Source organism: Micropterus salmoides, unplaced genomic scaffold (assembly GCF_014851395.1).
Source record: "Micropterus salmoides isolate LMB-PRFRI ecotype aquatic unplaced genomic scaffold, ASM1485139v1 Ms_hic_scaffold_18, whole genome shotgun sequence".
In the NCBI taxonomy this organism is placed as follows: Eukaryota; Metazoa; Chordata; class Actinopteri; order Centrarchiformes; family Centrarchidae; genus Micropterus; species Micropterus salmoides.
In genome coordinates this window covers 22,619,575-22,642,439 of record NW_024040928.1, presented here as the reverse complement: position 1 = coordinate 22,642,439, position 22,865 = coordinate 22,619,575, and the positions used below count along the sequence as shown (strand labels likewise).

Here is a 22,865-nt window from a genome sequence, read left to right as displayed (position 1 = left end):
AAGCTATACAAGACCAATTAAAGACAAAATTACAAGGCAAACCTGACATTCATTCAGCATCAGTGTAATTTTAGATATGTCAAAGATTTGAGTCTGTTATAAAATGTTGAAACTCTACACCAGAAATGTGACTTAACGTGGATTGTTTGGTGCACTACTCCTGATTCCTAGTTGGACCCAGTGAATGGTATTCCTCTTAATCATCAGTCAGATTTTGAAGCTTGTTTCGCACCAGTTCTTTTCTTACAAGTGGGCTCCCAAAGCAGTACAAATGGAGGACAAGGGGGTCAAATGCAAAATTAATCATTTCTGGACTTATTTAACTATGACACAACAGCTCCGCCTGGTGACAGAAGTGTTGAATACACCATGACCTGGTCAGCGTCGAGAGTCACGTGAGCATATGTGTTTTCAGGTGTAATGTAGGAAGTGACACTAGGGGGATTTTCTGGGTGATTCACTTCTAACTACCAACATTTCCATACAACCGCTTTCTGTTAAAATATGGTATTTTTCAGTGTTGTGCATAAAAGCTGACATGGGCTTGACTGACCAGAAAGGGGAAAGGTTCAACCACATGGGTAATTCAGCACATGACATTATTCCTCTAATGTGGGAAAGCTAGAAGACACTTCAAGATCAGAGAAGATAGAAATTTATTTAGTGTTGAGCAGCAGTTGCAATACAAAGTAGAAAAGAATGCAAATATAACATACCATTAAAGGTGCAAGAATAAAAATATAAATAAACAAATACACAAAATCAAAATCTACACAATGCTGAAAATATAAATCCCTAATATGTGACCTCACCAAGATGGGTTTAATCCAGCTGCACAAGCAACTAATGACTGACTAAATGTCTCTGATTTGTTTGTTGACATTTCAAAGAGTACAGCCAGAAAATGACCCACATGTGTACAAAAAATCCCCTTGGCTCGGTTACTCATGGTGTCCCTGTTATGAGTCATTCTCAGGGAAATGCAAATGTGATTTGAAAATAGGATGCCAGGAATATTTGCTAGCCAAAACAATGAATGTGAGAGCTGATGAAAGTAACTAATCAAATCAAAAAAAAAAGTGTACAGTACTCACACACCACAGCCATGGTATAGCTTAAATGGAAATTTGGAACTCCTCACTCACGGTCTGCAAACTAAAATGATTTGACTTGGGAGGTTGGTATTGAACTGAAAATGAATACTGAACAGCACTGTTCTAAAAAAGCATCTGGCAAAAGTGTAAGTGGTACGTATAGGGCTGCAACTAATGATTATTTTCATTACAGGTGTCATAACTGTTTTTATTTGATTGACTAATGAATCATTTGACCTGTGAATGGCAGATTAATAGACAAAAATAGAAAGCCCAAATATAATTTGAGATTAAAAGTTCTTTTAAATAGTTAACAAAACCACATTGTCCATTTAGCAGCTATTGAAGCTTTTGATTATGTCAAACAATCGTTGTGGAGTGGCGCAGGTGTCATGCATTTGTAGATGTTGAATTGTTAGTTTATCAGGGATCCTACAGATAAACATTGTTACAGTCAAGCTACACAAAAGCAGTGCAACAGATGTAACGTACAAAGGGAATCTAGCTGAAGTTCATTTCAAAAAGGTTTCAGCATAAACATAAAGTAATGCTATTGTTGTCTCTGTCACCATCACGCACCACAATCTCACAGCTAGTTTGCATTATTTTGGTTACATATGCTATTTTTTATTCATTTTATTCATATTTACATCATATCATCTATTATATATCAGGCTACATATATCCTTATAAATACATATCCTTTATATTTATCCTGTGCAAATTATAGTGTCCTTTACAATTCCTGCTTGTATCTTGTGCAATCCATCTCTGTAAATTCTCCAATTTACAGGATAATATTTTTAGTATAATGCTACACACCATATATGTATCATGTGTAATTATCCTGTGCAATCATCCACTCATGGTCATATTTGTATAAGTGAAGGGTGTATATAGTGTACATAGTTTTTATCGTATTTCATGTATCACTCTTTTCTTCTACTTCTGACTCTTGCACTGCTGTGACAAGTGAATTTGCCCAGTGTGGGATCAATAAAGTTTATCTTATTTTAAATCTAGTTTAAAACAGCCAAAACAAAAGAGAGTCAAAACGTAAATCAAACATAATCGGGATAAAAGCAACTGGAGAGACAAAACAGATTAAAAGGTTTACCATCACAAGCCAATAAAGCAGAAAAGAGAAGCAGGAATGAGGGAATGCTTTGCAAAATGAACAATTAACTACGCAATTAGTCGACTTTTAGCTCTAATGCGGAATAAAATGTGTTTAACTGTTGAGGAAAGCAGCATGTTTTTCAAGCTAAACACAGCGCCCAGTTATTCCCCCTCTCAGTCTCTTCTTATTTCCTGTCACCTTTCAACAGCCCACTGCGGATTAAACGCAAAAATACCCAAACAAAAACTTAAAGGTTATCTGGTTTACCGGTCAAACAGGCACAGGTGAAGACTGACTTCCCCCTTTAACAATCACTGTCAGAACAGTATAGAAGCTTGAGTGGTTATTGCTGGCTGTTTGTGAGAGTGTGAGATGAACCCTAGGGCCCCATGCAGCAAAATACAGGAATGCATCCTGATCTGGGAGGATTTTTGTGTTAAGACATGATTTATTGGCATAACACAGACTGCTGAACTCAGTGGTTCTCAAACTCCTTCTGTCAAGCCCGTCCTAGAGAAGATGAAAAAAGTTCAAGCCCCCCGACTCCAACAAAAGGGGATTTTATTTCTATCAATCATTAACAACATGGACAATAAAATAAAACAAAAGATTCAGGATAGCAAAATGCTTGCTCCAGAAAAAGTATTTTTGTTGATGGCACCACATGAATCACATTCATAAATATTAAATATCTCATCAACCATTCATGGTCTCCATGACGTTCTTTCTGGTTTCCCCTTAGATCTATAAAGGATCTATGTGTACACAGGGTATATAACTTAGGTTTTATATTCCACTTAGTCTATTTTAATTACCTACCCTATTACTTAAAAAATGTATTATTGGAAGTTTGTTCAAGATTCTTCCATGTGACAAGGATATTGTGACACACATGTACAGGGTCTGGTCATTGTCACTGGTCATTTTGCTATATACAGTATATCCCTCATTTTCTTCCTGCAGGTTTTTGACTGAGGATCTGTAGTTAAACGTTGCTCATAAACTTCTTGTATGACAGTTTCTCCAGAAGATGAAGCCTGTTGACTGATGCCCAGACTTTTTCTCCAGCACTGCCATGAGGTTGACACTTTTGTTTTTCAGTGAAATGTCTTTATAACTGTTAGATTACAGTGGAGGAAAGTACAAAAGTACATCTACTCAAGTACTGAGGTACTTCTAATTTACTTGAGTATTTCTACTACTTGTCTTTATACTTCTACTCCACTACAGTTCAGTGGAAAACTACTCTGGTACATTTATCTGACAGCTTCAGTCACCATTTACTTTGCAAAAACAAAATATAATTAACAAATAAATGATGTATTATTATTGATTAAGCTACCCTGTAGTACATAAAGTATTTGAAATTAGCACCACCTTTACCAAGTGCAACATTAAAGTGATGCCTACACATTAATGCATCAATAATTAAACATCCACTAATAAAATATATATTTCATGTACTTTTACTTTTACTTTTGGCCTATTGATGCTAATACTTTTTGTACTTTTATTATGAATGTAGGACTTTTACTTGTAATATAGTATTTATATACTGTGATATTACTACTTCTATTAAGATCTGAGTACTTCTTCAACCACTGTTGGATGGATTTTCATTAGGTTCATTTCACATACACCAGTTTTGTATCTGCTTTCATATACATAGATATGAAACAGTCTGAATTGTAGACCTGGTATTGCATCTTTTCTTTATACACTCTCACCTGAGCACAAATGTCCTGATCTGACACCCTGAAGCGATTGCCACCACAGCTATTGATCCATCATATACATATATGTGAGCACTGTACCACAGGTGAGGTGTAGACATGGATGCATTTTCTCCTGAAATGTGATAAATATAGAAGCAATATTCATAAATTCAATACCAGATTTCAAAGAACTTGAAGATAAGAATAATCCAGGGGGAAGGAACCTCGCTGCCAAGTAGGCCTATGTGTCCCTATGTCAGAACCTGAGGGACGGTTAGTGACTCAGCCAAGTGTTGCACTTGACGTTCGCTGCGTGGCAGGTTACATTTTAGAGCCAATTACTATTTGTAGTTTACTTTCTATCTGTATTTGCTTTTTTTGTTTTTAACTGAAACATTAGTGCCACTAAAGCACATTGAACTGAACCGTTTATGTCCTCACTTTTCATCTAGCGCAGCCATAAGGTCAGCATTTCAATAGGTCCCATCCTTTGGTTTGTAACAGTTTATGTAACAATGTAATAGTTTTTTTTTTTATGTTTTGTTTTACAATACACATAGCCTAACTGCCAGGGTGGCTATAGTCTTGTTCACTGTTTCCTCTTCTCTGCTTTAATTTATTTGAATTTCTTTATATCTTATTTCTGTCGTTCTTTGTATTCTTTCTTTTCTATCTTACTTTATGGCAAGTCCGTACTCGGCTGTAGAGAGCAGGGCATACTCAACATTCCTAAGGAGTGTCTGTGAGAGCCAAAGTCCTCTGACAAGCGGAAAAAGGAAACACACACACACAAAGCCAAGTCTGAAGAACCTACATTAATTGTGTGTACATACAGATAGCCTACTCTCTCAGTGTGTGTACTATTAAAATACTTTAGAGGATAAATGTCCTTGCAGTTCACAGAGCAGAGGATGTGGGAAACGCCCGTAACAAGCGCACAAGTACTTACACATGACATCACTATGCCTGACTCACAGCTGGGATAGTCACCGCATCAGATGCCAGCTTGCCATGACGAAAACTGAAACACACGCCAGCTAAGAAAGATCCGCATGAAACCGGCCGCCATATTGGATCAACGGATACATTTCATTCGCTGAACTAATGGGAGCTTTGAGCCTAAATGTCGGCGTAACTTACGCAGTAACATTTGCCCTTTCTGTCAACAGAACACGCCCCTTTACCTCTCGATGTTTGCGATGATAGCCAATAATATTAGGGTGCTTCATAAAATGACAGCACGGTTGACCAATCAGAGGCGTGAATTCTGACAGAAGAGGCGGGTGAAAGGCGTGTCTGTGGGATGTAGGGTGTCGCCGAGGAGGCTCCCATTCGAAGGCGACGGCGGTCGTCTATATTTCGGTTGTAATCTCGAAAACAAGCGAAATAACTTCCGAGCCGACTGTGAATTTGTCACACTTTAACGCTGAGACTTTTGTCAGGTTCTTCTCTCGGTCGAGCTTGTGGCAGGGCTCTGGAATGACGGGGTGTGCCGAGAATTTGAATTAGCTCGCCGTTAGTTTGAAGAAAGAGTGAGTCGGGTTTAGAGAGAGAGCGAGAGAGAGAGAGAGGAGCCATTTTGTCCCGACTGTGTGGGAGAAAAGAAAGAGTGGAAAAGAGGAATCACACGGGAAGGAGATCTTATTTTTGCTTGTTGTGCTCATGCTGTAGGGGGGAAAACAGTCAAGCGTGGGAATTATAATTTACAGGCACGTTATTTGGGTGGTATTTAGCCAACTAGCTTGCCAAGCTAATCAACAAATCCCAGATTGTTAACTTAACAATCAAGAAGAAGCGGGGTAGTTGGTCAGGTTGGCCAAAGAGCTGGCTTTAGACTCCACAAAGACGTGCTAGGATATCAGGGTTTTTTTGTACCTTGTCTGGGTTAACACAAGCTGATTTTCAATGGCGAAGAAGACGTACGACTTGCTGTTCAAGCTGCTTCTGATCGGGGACTCGGGCGTGGGGAAGACCTGTGTGCTGTTCCGCTTCTCTGACGACGCCTTCAACACAACCTTCATTTCCACCATAGGTAAGAGGACACTGCGGTCATTGATACTGGATGGTGTGTTGTTACCAAGTGTTTCTGATTTTGTTTAACCCACATTGGAGGTAGTTTGACATCTGTGTGACTCTCCTGCAGCTGGAAATGGTAGGCAGGACACATTTGGTTAGCCGGTATGCTATCAGGCCTGCACTGTGTTAGCTGGAAAGCTAGTTTTAGGAGCTCTTCGCTAAACCCAAGTCACTCCTGTTTTACATGACTGCGACTTTAATAGCAAAACATACCTTTTTATTTTGATTTAGTCCGCCAGAAATGGACCGTATAACCTGTTCAAGTGCTAGAGGAATAGCTGTCATGGCACTTGACCCAGTAGCATGTGAGCTAACCAGGCTGGCACTGGGTAGCAGGACAGGGCCGTGCTGCTGTTACAAAAGCACTTAAAACTGCCTCCCTAGATAACTGACAGGCGTTTACATCTCAATATCATCATATATAACTATCTTGATACCTCCGTTTCAGGGAGTTACGCAGTTTACACAAGTCCCATCAAAAGCAGTGATGAAATAAGTATTCAGATACTTTATACTAATGTAAAAATACATTACAAGTCAAAGTCCTGTTTTCAAGTTGTTTCAGATGTTTATGTATATTATGTTGTTGGTATATCATCATTACAGCTACATTAATGTGTAAGCAACATGTTAAAGTTATACCGTAGCTGCTAGAGGTGAAGCTATTTTAACTACTGAACATACTGTTGCTTAGTCTCATCTAGAACAATGGATCATATCTTGTAATAAGATCATGTGTTGTGTATCCAAACTCTGTATCTCCGATATTACTATAGCTGTCAAAAAATTGTAGTGAAGTAAAAAGTACAACATTTCCCTCTGAAATGTAGTGGAGTAGTTGCAGAAACTACTACAGAAAAATACCTCTAAGTAGTTTTTAAGGACTTAAGTAAATGTATTTAGTTACTTTCCACAACTGCTCCAAAGAAGACCATAAACAGTCCATCATGGTGGCTTCATCAGCCTTTTCTTCTCCCCTGACCTCTGCGCATGCGTCCAACATCACGCTCTCATGAGTCAAGTGTCAAACTATGTCAAATCCCTGCACGGCCCAAGTGCGGACTCCGTTTACTCCTGTTGCTTAAGATCAGAGCTGAGTAATAGTTTATCATAGACATGTTTTGCTGAACCACATGGAGCTGACTTTTTGCAGTGCACAGGTATTGCATATTTGATGTATTTCAGCTTTAATTTCAAGCCCAATTGTTGACAGCTTGTTTTGACTGTATGTCTTTAGACACACAACCATAATGGGACAGTGTTCCCAGTGGCATCCAGGTTAGATTAGATTTGTTGAGGTACAGCAATAAACAATCACTCTTTTGCAAAGCTTGCTGTCACATGTATTTATGTGTTTTTGTTTATGGTTTGTTGTTGTTCTGTCTTTTCTTTGTCTTGCAATCAGGCTAGAGTGTTTTTGTTGTGTTACACTCCCTCTTGTTTCTCAAAATGTAGTCATAGTCCGTGCTGTCAAATTAAAAAACAATATTTCAGTTAAAGCAACCATATTATTGAATGCTGTGTTGTTTATTCTTGGTTGATGTAAAGCACTTTGGACACCTGTTGGTTGCTGTCAAGCGCTATATAAATAAATGTTGATTGATTGATATCTATCCATATAGCTCTGCCAGTTCAAGCGAAGGCTGTGTGAAGATGGTCAGATGCAGACTGACGGGTTCTTCAGCAAAGACCAATAGGGACTTTTTCTCCTTGTAGGGGTGCTTTGCCTGCAAAATTGGGTAGTAAGTCAAGTAAATACCTGTAAGTGTAAGCAGTAACTACAGGTGATTTTCTTCCTTCTAGAAAAACAATATATTTACCATACTCCAAGTCCACCCTCAAGCAAAATGTAGCTCCAAAAGAACCTGTTTCCCATGAAGGATAATATACTTGACACTGCTAAAGCAATTATGTGGATAACAATATTATAAACATGCTCTGTTATAGTCTAATTTATCCCAAAGCTTGTGTAAACATGGCAAACTTTTGGGTTGGTAAAGTTATTTAAAGTAAAACTAGATGAACAGAAACTGAAGAGAAAATCATCTTTGTGCTTGGACTGAAACTGTCAATGCTGTCATTTATTTTAGGAAGTGCTCCCACCTCAGTTTGTCTAGAAACATGGCAAGACAAGTCAAGAGATACTGGAACAAAACAACAAATTTTTACTCACGCCAGGATGTACTCTTCAAGAACTTATCCCCTCCAACATATTTGTCATCTAACCACAAGCTTCCGTCTTAGCTTTTCTTTGTTCTACACCTGTGTTCAAAACAAAGCATCATGCAGTGTGATAAGATGTAAAAAATGAAAAATATGGAGATTATAATCTCTCAGAACATTATATAATCCCGACCTTTAGTTGTCAGGGAACTCTGATTGTTAGCTATATACAGTATATGTGTCTAATTATTGTGATGTTTTTATATATTGCCTCTTGGTTCTGTTTCTGATGTTTATTTTCTCAGTTTATCAGAAAATAAGGCAAACGTACTCATAATTTTGTATAGCCCATGGTGACATCTTCGGATTACTTGTTTTGTTCAACCAGTAACTTAAACCCCAAAGTCAATTTGCTGTCACATTAGGCAAAGAAAATCAGCGATAACTCATAACTGAGAAGCTCAAACTGAGTAACTTTTTGGTCTTGTGCTTAATAAATATTTGAAGAATATGAACACAAGCCTCAAAGTGTGTGAAGATTGATGCCTGCTTTTGTTGCTATATGATTAGTGGTTTCATCTTTTCAGCCAGTATTTTGTTGGCTACAGTGTTTTTGGCATACACTATTGAAAGTTTAGTGGACACAACAAACTGATTAAGTAAACGAATCATAGCACTGTAGTACAGCAAGAACAAAATGTACTTAACTTACTGTTATTAAATTACAAGAATCCATCTTACCAAACTGTCAAAGCTGGCAAAAAATGTATGCTTTACTTTAAAAGATAAAGGGCCCTACACATACAGCACATACAGCCCTTGATGTCTAAAAGGACAGTAACTTTGGGAAGAAAAACGGCAGAACCAGGACATGTGGAACATGAGTGTGTTCTTCCTCTGACACAGTACTCATACCTTTTGGAGACACAGATGCACAGCTGCTTCTCAAAATACCCCCACTGGAAAACCCCCCTCTCATCAGTCGCTCATCCTCCTTTCCAATCTCCCTCTGTCCTTCCTGCTTGTATATCTGAGATTATGCATATTAAGAGTGCTTAATACGGCATGATGTATCTAAAAATCTCTTTCCACAAAACACCATGAATTTTGCATGGAAACTGGCGTTGGCTACAGTGGAATTCTTATTTGTGGAAGAAATGGTTCCTCTGGGACTGAAAAGAAAGCCGGTCCATAAACCATGTGCTCTCTGTTTTAACGACGTCCAATTCAACATTTGGCTGACATGGAAAGTGTCATTCCCCACTGGTGAAGTGTGCCCCTTATTCCAGTGATTGCACAATGCACATATTAACCTTTTTACTCCTCACCAGAAATACACAAATATTAAGTCATCCCTGAGGAGCTAGAGTTTGGAGAACACAACTTTTAGAAATGGTTGTGAAGAAACCCCCCTCTCTTTTACCTTTTTATAATATGCCAAATATGTAATTGGTGCATCCATAACCCTGTTGAATGTAAGCTGGGTCTCATCTGCAGAACCTCTATCCTCATCTTTGTCTCCTTTTTGTTTCTAGCTAACCACATCTTGCTGTCACCCCCCACCCTCTCTCTAGGGTGTGCATAATATTTAGTGAGTCACACCTTGGCAGCCAGTTCCTTCATTATTCTATGGCCCTGCCCCACCTAGAGCACAACTGTTTCTTGGACTTTTTAACCAACCACAATTTTCTGACCACAGCGGAACTGACAACTCAATATTTAACTGGAAAACGCAACTTATTGGCCAAAAAGTTTCAGTCATGAATCACCCTTTTTTCTTGAAATGATCCTCTAGCTCAGGGGTCGGCAACCTTTTCTGTGATGAGTGCCAACATACAAAGATGAAGACATCCAGCAGCAGCTTTTGTTAATGCACATGTCATTTATTTTTAATTTATGCACTGACAGTTAGTCAGATTTTAATTGAAGTTTGACCTTGTTAATAATAATAGACATATAATATATAGGGCTGTCAAGCGCTGAAAAAAAAATCTAATTACAAGTTTTGTCACTTGTTTGTAGTTTTGTAAGTAATTAATAGAATGAATAGAAATTAATCACATTGATATTTGCCATGGTAAGCATTTAAAATGTTATAATTCAAATAGATTTTGGTAGATGAGTGCATCAATGATAATAAAACTTATTTAGCTAAACATCTTTATTCCCCATACATAACCTTTTTGTCACTGTTCATATGCAATAACAATGCCATGACAATTTTTATTAAAACACACTAATAGTGTTTTTGTGATATTGAAGACCTTCAAGAAACATTTGGATGACACCTGCCTCCTAGGTTTGAATAAGCAAGACACCACTGCATGGAACAAGAGCAGGTCAAGCTTGAGCTGGAACACTTAAGTCACAGTATACTGCTAACCACCAACATGTCATGTGTACAGTCCGTCAGAAGGCTAAATTAGTTACAAATGCCTCTTATACCATCATTTTTTCTTCTAAATTAATATTTTTTTCACCACATTTTCTGTCTCTGCTGCACCTGTCACACAAACTGGATGGAAAGTAAACTCCTTTGATTGGCGCCGTTGAACCAATCAGATTACAGCAAAAACGAGGATTCAGTCCAAGTTGGGAGGGGGGCTTGTACCCCCCCCCCCCCTAAAAATTGTATGTTGTAGGTTGGCCCAGTCTCACAGACACTGCTGCAGCTGACCGGCCGGTCGGCCAGCTCGGATGCGGATCATAAAGTACTGCGATTAATCCTGCATAAGGCGTTATTTTTTTCTGTATTTCTATCATTTTGACAACCCTAATAATAATGTAAATTAATTAATTAATCATGGTGGTTGATCATCAGTTTTTTCACTAACTTAATGTAATATTAAACAATGTAGCGGCATATGTCAATGTTGTAGGATTGAGTTTGCTTTCTCACCTGCCCACACTGGCATGCGTGCCATAGGTTGCTGACCCTTGTTCTAGCGCTTCACAATAATGGCAACGATTATAATTCTGGTTCTATTTTTGCTGGGTCTAGCCTCTGAAATGAAAGAATTGTGTTTTTTCTTTGCCCTATTATGATTGAATACCGTAGGCTTTCAAAACGAGGAATCCGATATGGGTTTTTTAATGGCCGATCTCGATATTTAGAGAGCAGGGCAGCCGATGGCCGATATATAATGCCGATATCAAAACAAAGAAATGTATAATTCTATTAATACTTGCAGAGTACAATTTAATATACATGTTAACTCAGCCAGGAGCATGTTGTTTCAGATGGAAGTTTTAATAATGAATGAAATAGAAAAATACATTGCTTTATGCTGTAGATTTCAGAACGTGACCAGTGTTTGAGGGAGAGTGGGGTACAGTTTGTCAGACGTGAAGTCATTCAACTGCATTATTCTTGTGTGTGTGTGTGGAGAGAGATATAAATATAATTAGCCAGTAATGGTTTTAGATTAGATCTGCTGTCATTTAGGATGATATATTGACCTTGTCCGTGCAGTTTTCAACCGCTGACGATTAACTCAAAATGTCAGATATAAGACGTCTATGACTATTATTTAGAGCTCCAGGAAATTGTGATGAAACGTTTTTAATGAATCTGAAATTTTGGATTAGTCAGTAAAATGATCCAACCAAAATGGAAACTGAATTATGTTGGTTTCCACATTGGAAAAACATGTATGCATAGGAAAAACTGTGCTATTTCATGACAGCCTGTCTACTTAATGCAACACCAGTCCAAATACTCCAGCCAAAAATACAAAAAGACCATAAGCACAGGTCTCATAGTAACAAGGTTATTGCAGTGCATGTAAACAAGTTCTCAGTTTTCCTGCCTTAAATTGATTTCTTTCAATAAGTGTGTGTGTGTGTGCCCATTGTTAGCCAGCTGCGGATCACACAGCTGTGTGCCGATAGGCTCAAGGTCTGTGCATGACACTGCAGAATCAGGAAGAGATAATGTTATTGTCTGTGTGATGGAAACACTTGTCTCTCACTTTCCATTTCCCTCTCCTCTCCATTTTTCTCACCAGGTTTCTATTTCTCACTGGTTGCATCAGTCGCTGTCTCTCATCGTCAGCGCCTCTCGTGTTATTTATTCATATATTTGTGATAGATGTATGCTAATACATTGTCTTTGTTTTACAGGAATAGACTTCAAGATCAAAACTGTTGAATTACAAGGAAAGAAGATCAAACTACAGATATGGTGAGTCAATGGACTGTTTTGAGATGTGGCTTTTTACTTTGTATACACAAGTCAGGGTTCTCTGTGTAGAAGAGTACAGGGCTGGAAAATACGCAGACATCGTGAGGATCGTCTATCAATTCAGCTTCTTCTGTTTGTGCCTTGTTACATCACACTGAAACATCTGTTTGGCATACCTCCCTCAAGCCGAGAAATATGCTTGAACAAGAAACAGTCACCAGTCCATGCAGGGTAATTATTGTAGTAATATAACAGTAGCTAATATTTTTACTTGTAGTTCATGTTCCTCTTGCAATGTAGCTGATGTGAATTCCTGGATATTAAATGTTTATCTGCAATATTCTGTAGTGGTCCCGGCCATATTTGTTCTTACAATGCCATGAAAGAGCCCTGTTTGAGACTGAGAACATCAAATATTCATACGCTGAATATCTTTTACAACTATTTGATTCTGCTGGCAAAATATTAATCACACTAATGTAGATCGCCAGTTTATGAAGCATTTAAAAAGCAATCTACTTTTACAGATGTAGGAATGTAATGAACCAAGATGTTCTGCATATCTGTATATTTAAATTTTTATATTCGATAAAGTGGTAAAAAAGTTGATTTTTAAAAAAACAAGTTTATTTTTTTCCATTTTACTGGTGTAAACAAACGCACACTGGCTTTGTAGTAGCTGTACAGGACGGCGTTCAGTCACATGTAGAGGCGCGTACAGCAGCGTTCACAAACGGCAACTGCCATTTTGTAATGGCATTTTTAAACATCTGTTGGCAATATTAAACTTTTAACGGCAGGGGAAGGTTTGATTTCTTTAGTGATTATTTTTGCTGTGTGGCAAAGATGTAACCAGCAGAAACGCTGTCAGCCAATACGACGGCTCTTTTCTTCCATCCGGACGTCTTTCCCGGCATGCTTTGCTGATTACGATGCAGTAAGAAATGACCGATATCCATTTCCAAGTGAAATGTGTGTTTGCCATAAAGACTCCGTCAGAGTTTTGTAGACCTGAGCATCGGATCAAATTTGGAAGGAAATCTTCATATTTGAGAGGCTGGAACCAGCAAAGTTTGGGAATGTTTGCTTGAAAAATAACTTATTATTCTCGGTGACAGCTTGAAGGAGGAACTGGGATAAAGTAAAAGGAAAATGTCTCTTTACAGCACAGAGTCTGGGCCATACATAAATCTCAAAGTATATTGGACTACCCTTGTGCCTCTTGATCTTTTTCCAGACCCTGAGATGCAGTGAAAATCCCAAGAGTTTAAGATTATTTGGTCAGACTTACTATCGAATGAAATACACGTTCAAAGAGTTTTAATATTCATGTTTATGAAGTTACAAATGTCTTTAAAACAACACACCAATTGTCTGTCAAATGTTGCAAGGTTGATACACAAAACTCAGATTAATACACTGGTATTTTTACGATAAGCTGAACATCTACTCCTCAGCAGACGATACAAAGCTAATCGTAGACACCTGCACATCCACACTATGTGAGGTAAAGGTTGATTATGTGAAGTTTTAACGCATCGGGACACAGTGCCTGTATGTTTTCATCTGTATAGCACCTGAGAATACTGTATCTTTTGATAATGGATTATTATTAGCATGTCAAGGAGCTGTGGTTTACACTTTTATAAAAGTTATATTAAAGGGTCTTCTCTACTAATCTATGAAGCTTCTGTGAAGAAACTGTTGTAAGCGTAGGTTTGATTTGCGCGTGTGAACCTGGCGCTGCTGGGCTGCTTCTCTTTTTCTTTATCAGCCGTGATAGATGGATGTTGGCAGGGTTTCCCCAGATAGGATAATGTCACAGTTGAGATGCATGCTAGTGTAGACGTGTGAGGGCCATAGTTAGCCTGCAGTGTATTTTAATGTGTGCGTGTATTTTGATTTGTAAGGCTTACCAGGCTTTTCAAGTATATATTTTTTATTATTATCTTTTTTTATTGTTCCTCTGGGCCTCAAAACAGAGATGCTTTTTCTGCTCAGAGTCCAGTGTACTAATGGGGCATTAAATATTTTACAACTTTTATCAGCCTCCTTTGGTGATTTAAAGGATTTGCATTACAATGACTGTGTCAGATCTCTGGCTTACCTTTATAAAGGCCTGTAACTGGCATAAATAATGAAGTCAAATTTTCATAATTGAGAGTAGTGAGCATGCCAAGCAGAGATCAGACATTTAGAGTGAATGCATTTGTATGCTAAATAATAAATAAATAATACTGTTATGTTATTGCTTTTCTGGCTCAAACAGAACATTTCAGCATTTGTTGCTGATGTGCACTCATGGTTAAGCAAGAAATCTCAGCATCTTGTGAATTAATCGTTGAGTCATTGATCAACATCTCTGTCAAATCCTGCAGATATTTTATTGTCAGTTTGTGCTATGATGCAGTGACTTACAGAATCATTTGTTGTTTGTGTTAAGGGTTGGAATAAATACCGGAAAACAGTGAATACAAACAAATGTCTGTGTGTGTGTGTGTGTGTAGGGACACAGCGGGCCAGGAACGGTTCCACACCATCACCACCTCCTACTACAGAGGAGCAATGGGCATCATGCTGGTCTACGACATCACCAACGCCAAGAGCTTCGAAAACATCAGCAAATGGCTTCGCAACATTGATGAGGTAAAACGCACGCATACACACTCTCTCTCCCTCGTTCTCTTTATACTCTGAGCCAATGTTATCATGTGGATTTATGTTGCTGGGTAAAATCTTATCAGAAACATTATCAGGACGGCATCATCGCAGATCATCACATTACAGGACTATTTTTTGCTTTTTTTTTTTTGTTTGTAGAGGCGAGTGTTGGCACTCCTTTTTCATCTATTGTTTTTTCTTTGGCATAATGACAACGTGACTAACTTAAAGGGAGTGTAGCCAACATTGCTAACTAGCTGGCTGATCTGTGTGCAGTGAGCTGTGTAGCTGGAGTCTGTGACTAAATTACATCAGATGAGCCAGATGTCTGTATGCATCTGGCTCACTGCAGGAGAACTGTTTTTACCTCATGAATTTCAGTATAATTCAGTAGTAGAACACAATTTCAGCTCCAGACAGGGATACAGGCATGTCAGACTTTCAGCTTTACTTTCCGTGTGTGTGTGTGTGTGTGTGTGTGTGTGTGTGTATTAGTTCCTGTTTCTGATGAGCAGTTTGGACCTTGTATGGTAGCCTGTCATCAATAGGTGATTGTGACATATACAATAGATGTGTTTGTAATAGCAGCTAATAGACTCCAGGTGTGACAACTGATTGTTATGGTTATAGGTGTTGATGCTTAATCTGACAAATCACCAAACTCTCACAGTATTATGTTAACAATCTTAGTTCTTGAGAAGGTTCATATCATTTTATCAGGGATATTTTATATCTACTTATGCCAAATTTTGTTTACAAAGCAGTATGTACAAATTATATATTATAACATTGTAGTGGTGTTGTATATTGTCTTTTTTTTGTGAAAGTGCTTAGGAAGTTTCATATTTATCAATATATAAAATAGGGATGAAATGGTTACCAGTTTAATGATAAACCATGATAAAATTTCCAACAGTTAGTATTACTGTACAAATTTTAATTATTAAGATAACAGTGTTTGATTATCACGCTTCGAAAACCTCACGGTAAACACTGTCCAGCATCAACCAAAGTTAGCAATAGCACATGATAACACGTTACGCAGTTGTCGAATTAGTGGCGAAAGGTCAGGTTTATGTCATTTGTTGGCCTCATGGCAATTGGTATCACTGTCTTCTTAAGACTTGTTTGTATTAATGTCATTATGCATGGGGTAATTGCATTTTCAGATATAATAAATCTTTAATGTTGATGCACATTTGATACAGTTTTCATATGTCTACATAATGTTATTTTAATGTTCATGCAACTGTGATCATTTTGGTCACTATAATCGTGATTTGAAATTTTCATACCGTTTCATCTTTAATAGAAATATCAGTATTTCAAATTATGTAATTAGTCTATACACACACTTTTGCCTATTAGCTCAATGTTAAATAGAGGTTACACAATATCCTGAGTAGTGTATGAGATCCTGTGTGATTTATGGGTTGCGGTTGCTGAGAGAGGATTTAACAGGATCTGTGAGGAGAACCAGTATTTCCGTCTTTGTTTGTTACTGGATATAAAGAGCAAAGAAGAGAAGCCTAACATATGCAGCATTTAGTGACCTCAGTCTCCCACAGGCCAGATTTTTCTAAAATGATTAGCTGATTATCAGATCTGTCAGTTTGTCGCTCACCCCTGTTAGAGGTAGATGCATCTCTGTGAGTTCTTGTCTCTTCTTGCCTTGCACCTTGCATTGTGTTTTAAACTATGGTAATATTTGTCTCAGTAGTTATTATTTTATTATGCGAGTCTTCTGGGCTCCACGCCAGATCAAACACATCAGATTAATTATTGTGACAGTTCGAATCAATAAATTACATTATCTATCTTTATTATTCCTGGGTGCAGCAATACACTGTAACATTACGACACATGATCAGTATGAGAATGAGGCGGACTGGGTGAGTCTGCCAGGCATTTCTTGTAATTTTTTGCACCCTCGCTGTCAAAGATCTTTAAGTCCGTTCAAGGGAAGGAAACACGATGCATTTCCTGCACGCAAAGGAACAAAAAAAAAAAAACCTGGCCATCAGGCCTGATGAGGCTGAATTATTAGACCTGAAACATTTCATTTCAGGGATTGACAGTCAATTAATTGCTTAAATAATTTATTTTAACTCAAATGCACAATTGGACTACTAGATACTAGTAAGAGCTATTAGCACGTATGGCATCAATGGGGTTAATACCAATGGAAAGAAGCTCATTTAGAGCTGCAGCTATTACTTGATGAGTCAATATGTCGATTAGAATATGTCGATTTAGGGATGAACGATATGGGGGGAGAAATCCTAATAGCGATTTTTATTTCTGTCAGATATTGCAATTATGATTCGATTTGTGATTTTTCTTTTGTCTTAAGTTTAGCTGAAGTATAATATTCACTGCCAGTCAATTTAAATTATCCCAAGTTTTCCTCTAGTTTCATTTGTTGTTGTAAAATGTACTATGCCCACTCTGATTGGTGAGTAGGACCGTAACAGGAGGCGAGGCGCATGGCGCTTGTGATTGGTGATCTGTCACACACGGATGACATCTGAATGAATTTGTAACTGCATGACTGTTTATAATGGGTCAGATGCACTGTATAATTAACCTACATTTTAATCGCCGTCTTCACATTTAGCTAATCGTGTCCTTTAAAATTGCAATTTCGATTTGAAAACAATCAATCGCTCAGCCATAATATCGATTGAAAGAAAAACGACTGGTTCAAAACAGACATGTGGCTGAAAATCAGAGATGAAACTTGGCATAATGTTGCTGATATGAAAAAGGTAATCTAATCTAATAATAATCTACTCTTTCATCTTTTATCGTTTTCAGCATGCAAATGAGGACGTTGAGAGGATGCTGCTAGGCAACAAGTGTGACATGGAGGACAAAAGGGTCGTACCAAAAGCCAAGGGGGAACAGGTGAGATGATGCAGTCCATTGCAGCTATAAGCAACCAGTCGTCATCAGGGTCCTTCATGTTGCTATTGCAACTACACATTCAGTTCATAGACCTCAATCTAGAAAAGCCTCAGTCCTGTACAGTTAAAAAGGTTATGTCAAAATACCATTTTAAATTAAATATTGTTGTTCTGCAGGGATGTATTGGCTGTTACATGGTACAGATCCATGCAAAAAGCACAGCATAATATATATTAATGTTTTTCAATGACAATGAGAATAGTGATTTTAAAAATGATCATCCCCCCTAATATCGCAAACCATTTCGCAATCTCTCAAAATAATCTTAAATTCCATATTTTTTTCGATATCGTTCAGCCCTAGGATAAGGTATTAGAACTGATAAAAATAGCTCAGAAGCTTATTAAAACTACTTGTGAAACGTCAGCTTACCAAAACAGTGCCTCCTTATAGAATGTGCAGTAAGCTGCTGTTTGTCTTTGCATGCCATAAAGGCTTATACCTACTGAAACAACTCAGTGACTGGGGACAACAACTCCTCAAACACCAGTTTATTGGGACCTAAAACATCTAAAGATTAATGCAAAACATTAAAAAATTAATCCTTTTAATTCTGTATTTTGATGTCCAAATTAAAACATTTTAGTAGCAGAAGATGAGTTTTTGCGCCGCCCTCTTATTGCAGGCAAAATTTCTCTCAAAGAAGCAGCTGCTGCAGTGTGAAAGGTTAGAGAATAACCGGACTTTGTTGACGGCGGATCAGGGCCAAGAAAGATGAGCCTCTTTACTGTCTTAACAAGTACAGCTGAGGTGCCAACAACACCACAGGGACATTTAACATTTGGATCGATTCATCTTCAGGAATATTTAGGGTTGTAACTCGGTTTAAAAATGTTTGAAAAGCAGCATTGTTGAATTTGTTATCTTACTATAAATGTTTGTTTACTTGATGAAAATGAGACTCACATTATGTTTCAACCTTCAGACTTCAATGTGGTTCTCAAACATTTAAAAATGTCAGTCCCTGTGTATCGACCTCGCTGCATAACTGCGTGATTTCTTTATGATTTTCCTAAAGACACCCGACACTGTGGGTCTTGGTGGTTAAACTTGCTGCATTCACGCTCAAACAAAACACTGCATTGTGTGAGTATGCAAACCAAACTGTATATAGGCATTTTGTGTATTAGAAAAGCAGCATCATTTGTATTTCACGGGCCTGCTTGTGTCGTAACTGTTGTGGAACAATAAAACAACTGCAACGCTTGCAGGGCTGCAGCACAGCAGCTTGCTTGATCTGGGACTTCACAAAACCACAACCTGTCCATATCACTGAGGAGATATGTTTTTTTTAAATTCTTTTATAAACAATCTTGTCAGCATTGCTCGCTTCAAACAGTGTCTGAGGTGAAGACTGCCATCTATGCTAGTAGAAATATCAAGGCCACTACTTGTGATGCCGAGTGTGGGTTGACAACACCATTCATGGTATGTACCAGATAGTGAGTAGACCGTAGCACGTTATATTATGTCTTGTGAAGGACATGAAACAAAGCATGAAGGTGCACAAGAAACTAGTAAGGCGGTACCATTTTGAAAGCAAAGTGCAACATATCAGACACAAATTGGGGGCTACATATTCAGGTTTCAGCAACGGGGTTCAAATTGGATTGAACACTTGTTTCCCTTCTTTTAGTCTTTGGCAGTCTGTTAAAACGTGCCTGAATCCTTGCATTTCATGTATTTATGAAGTTTTCACAAGTATTCTAGCAGGATTTAATGCAGTATAATAGCAGACAGGGAATGTTTGTGTATTTTCCTGCTCATGATGGAGTGACAGTGGTGGCATTCTGTGACGTCACTTCACATTCAATTCAGTTTCATTTCCATATTGGCACCAATTCATAACAAAAGTTTATCTCATTGCACTTTTCACGTAGAGCAGGTGTATACTGTACTCTTTGTCCATGTCCTCTATTAGTACAGAGTTTGGTCTATTGATGAAATCTCCAGTGTAACGCCGCCCACTTTCAGCCTGAGCAGAGATCTAATCATCTGGAACAAGTGAAAACATCTGTGTGTGTGTGTGTGAGAGTCTAGGGGCCTTTTAAGAGCTCTAGCTCATAACGCCAAGAAAACTAGCAGTGACTAGTCTGCCTGCAGATTCATGCAGATCATACACAGATCGGCTTACTCGTACACACACCTTCCTGACAAGAATGGAAGTCTATGTGTGTGTGTTGGTAAGGGCAGCGATACCTGATCTCTGCTACGCACAGAAGATCAGCCACTTTATTTTTGGACTGCACTTACACTGAAGCCACACTCATCGTTCTAACTCTCCCTGCTTTCTCCTCCACAGATTGCGAGAGAGCACGGCATTAGGTTTTTTGAGACGAGTGCTAAGGCCAACATCAACATCGAGAAGGCTTTCCTCACGTTAGCAGAAGACATCCTGAGAAAGGTGTGTGTGTGTGCGCTTTCAACAAAATCTGTGTGATGAGGGGAGACTAAATTGTAGTTTATGTTCAGGAATGGTTTATGAAAGGGTTCATACGACCTTTACAGAACCATCATGAATTTGCTGGGATTCTGGTAATTATTGTTTGTATTTTATAGGCGTAATTACAGGAACAAGTGCATAATTTTTTTTTTTTTATTATAATAGTGGTATTATTAGTTTATTTTACTCAACACGTAGCCTTCTCATAGGTTGTTCTCCTTGGACTATATAATCTTACTCTAATGATGACCCCCTTCTGCCCACTTTAAATGGTTAAATAATGTGCTGACAGGTGGTGCAGCCATTGCTGGTAATTATTACTTTAAACATCTAGTACGTGGGTTGTCAAATGAAGGGAAGCAAGAGCTTCCTCTTCGTCAACTTTGTAATCTTTAACATCAGTAAATATAGTAAGTCAGGATAGTCAACAAAGTTAACATCAGCAAAGCTTTTTTTGATAAAGCCAATAAAATATTCTCAATGTGAGAATGTCAAAACATCTGCACACACATGATGTACACATTCGTTTGTTGTAGGGCTGTACGCAAATCAGAATTTCTAGTCACCAGTTTTGACCAAATATTTGACTTTTATTTTCTTGTGGCTCCTACTTTTCCTTATCTATAGATATTTTGATATGAAATAGTGATAAGTATATTATTCATGACCGCCGCCCAGTTACAGTCCAGCTCATCGGGCCAGACTGAACTGCTGTAACTGCATGTGTGTGAAGTCTCATGTTTTACCTATCGGATTCAAGTTTGAATGTGTGTCAGCTTAAGTGTAGGTCACTCTGGACGTAAGTAGAGGAGGTAATACGAGCGACAGAAGGAGCTTCCACTCATGCAGTGTCCTGAACCACTCCCTCATTCTCTCATTCCTCACTTAATAAACATTAAATAGTTTACTCTACACCTGTCAGTGATGATGCAGAATTATGATTCATAGGTGTGTGAAAGTGTTTAGTGATCACTGTAGAGTCACACAATGGTAATTTTGCATTGCATTATGGGATTGTTGGCAGAACCGTGGACCTGTGGAAATCGTTGAGGGCACTATAGAGCTTAAACTCAGAATTCAGACCACCACCGAAATCAGTCCATTAAAGAGGAAGAAAGTAAACGTCAGCACACCTGAGGTGATGCGTGATTTTCCTCGATTCTGTTGAGTGTGTAATAAGATTTTTCTGTGTCTATTTTCTGCACAGACGCCCGTAAAAGAGCCCAACAGTGAAAACGTCGACATCAGCAGTGGAAGTGGAGTCACAGGCTGGAAGAGCAAGTGTTGCAGTTGAACAACAACTCTGTTTCACTCACACTAACGTGCACACACACATACACACATTCTCTCTCTCTCTCTCTCTCTCTCTCTCTCTCTCTCTCTAACTCTAACGCTCTCTAACCTGTCTCATGAGTTTTTCTTGCACACTGACACTCTGTCTGTTTATCAGAATAAAACAATAAACCACTTCACTCGTCTAATCCCCCCCCTTCCCACATCATATTCTTCCACATCATCATTTTTATTTCTGATAAAAAGAGAAATCCAGTCACGTTTCTTGTCATTTGTTTTAAAAGTAAAAAAAAAAAAAAAAAAAGTCAAAAGACAAGCTCATATTTTTAACATTTCCTTTGCTTGAGCTCACCTGGTTGGACCCCCCCCCCAATCCCACCCACAGCACTCACCTTCAGTCAGAGGAAGATCAAACAAAAAAGACAAATGTAGGATTAACATTTTGTACACTTAGTGGGGTTTCTGTTGTCTAACCGTATTTGGTCATTTACAATTTGTTACCAAGTGACAGAGGCGTGGCTAGCTCCTTTTGTATGTGGGGGTTTATTTTGTCCTGTGCCTTATATGGAAGACAGGGGCGGGGCTGTGTGGTGGCGGAGACGCATCCACCCATTGAGTTTAATATTCTCGGTTCAGGCTCCCGACAGGAGGAAGCCGAACTGAAGCGGAAACGTTTGAATTTCTCCTCCAGCCAAGAGAACGGCATTATACAGTATGTCCTGTTTATTGATGTTTTATTTTTATCTGTATGAGTTATTTTACTTAAATTTTTTTGATTTCTATTTCCCTTTTGGGTTGATTTAATTTTTTTTTTTTTTCTGCATGCAGATTTCTTTGGGTTGGAAACGTTTCTGTAACATTGTGTAACGTTTGCCACTGGGTAACTGTGGGCGGGAGGTACACAAGTTCTCTTTGGAAATTCAAACAGTTTTGCAGATCCATTAAAAATAAGCTTGTTTAAGTTAACTTGTTTGTCCTCAGTGATGTGCAGTGTGTAGTTTCATTTCTCCACTCATGTCAGATTTTGAGAACATTGTTCAGTTTGACATGTAATAGATTTCTAATGTGTAATCTTGAGTAAGCGTTCAGTCACACTTGGAAATATTTCCTCAGTTTACTTGCATCACAACCCACTCTATGACACAAAGAA

At 38.3% G+C, this 22,865-nt stretch overlaps 1 protein-coding gene across 1 annotated transcript; it reads left to right on the top strand.

The window, feature by feature from the left end:
- The first annotated feature begins 5,238 nt into the window (after positions 1-5,238).
- rab10 (RAB10, member RAS oncogene family) lies at positions 5,239-22,681 on the top strand. The gene is made up of 6 exons (XM_038726851.1): positions 5,239-5,961; positions 12,291-12,351; positions 14,859-14,997; positions 17,830-17,919; positions 20,282-20,383; positions 21,630-22,681. The coding sequence occupies exons 1-6, from the start codon at positions 5,835-5,837 to the stop codon at positions 21,714-21,716; spliced, it is 606 nt and encodes a 201-aa protein (XP_038582779.1). The 5' UTR covers positions 5,239-5,834; the 3' UTR covers positions 21,717-22,681.
- Positions 22,682-22,865: the final 184 nt, after the last annotated feature.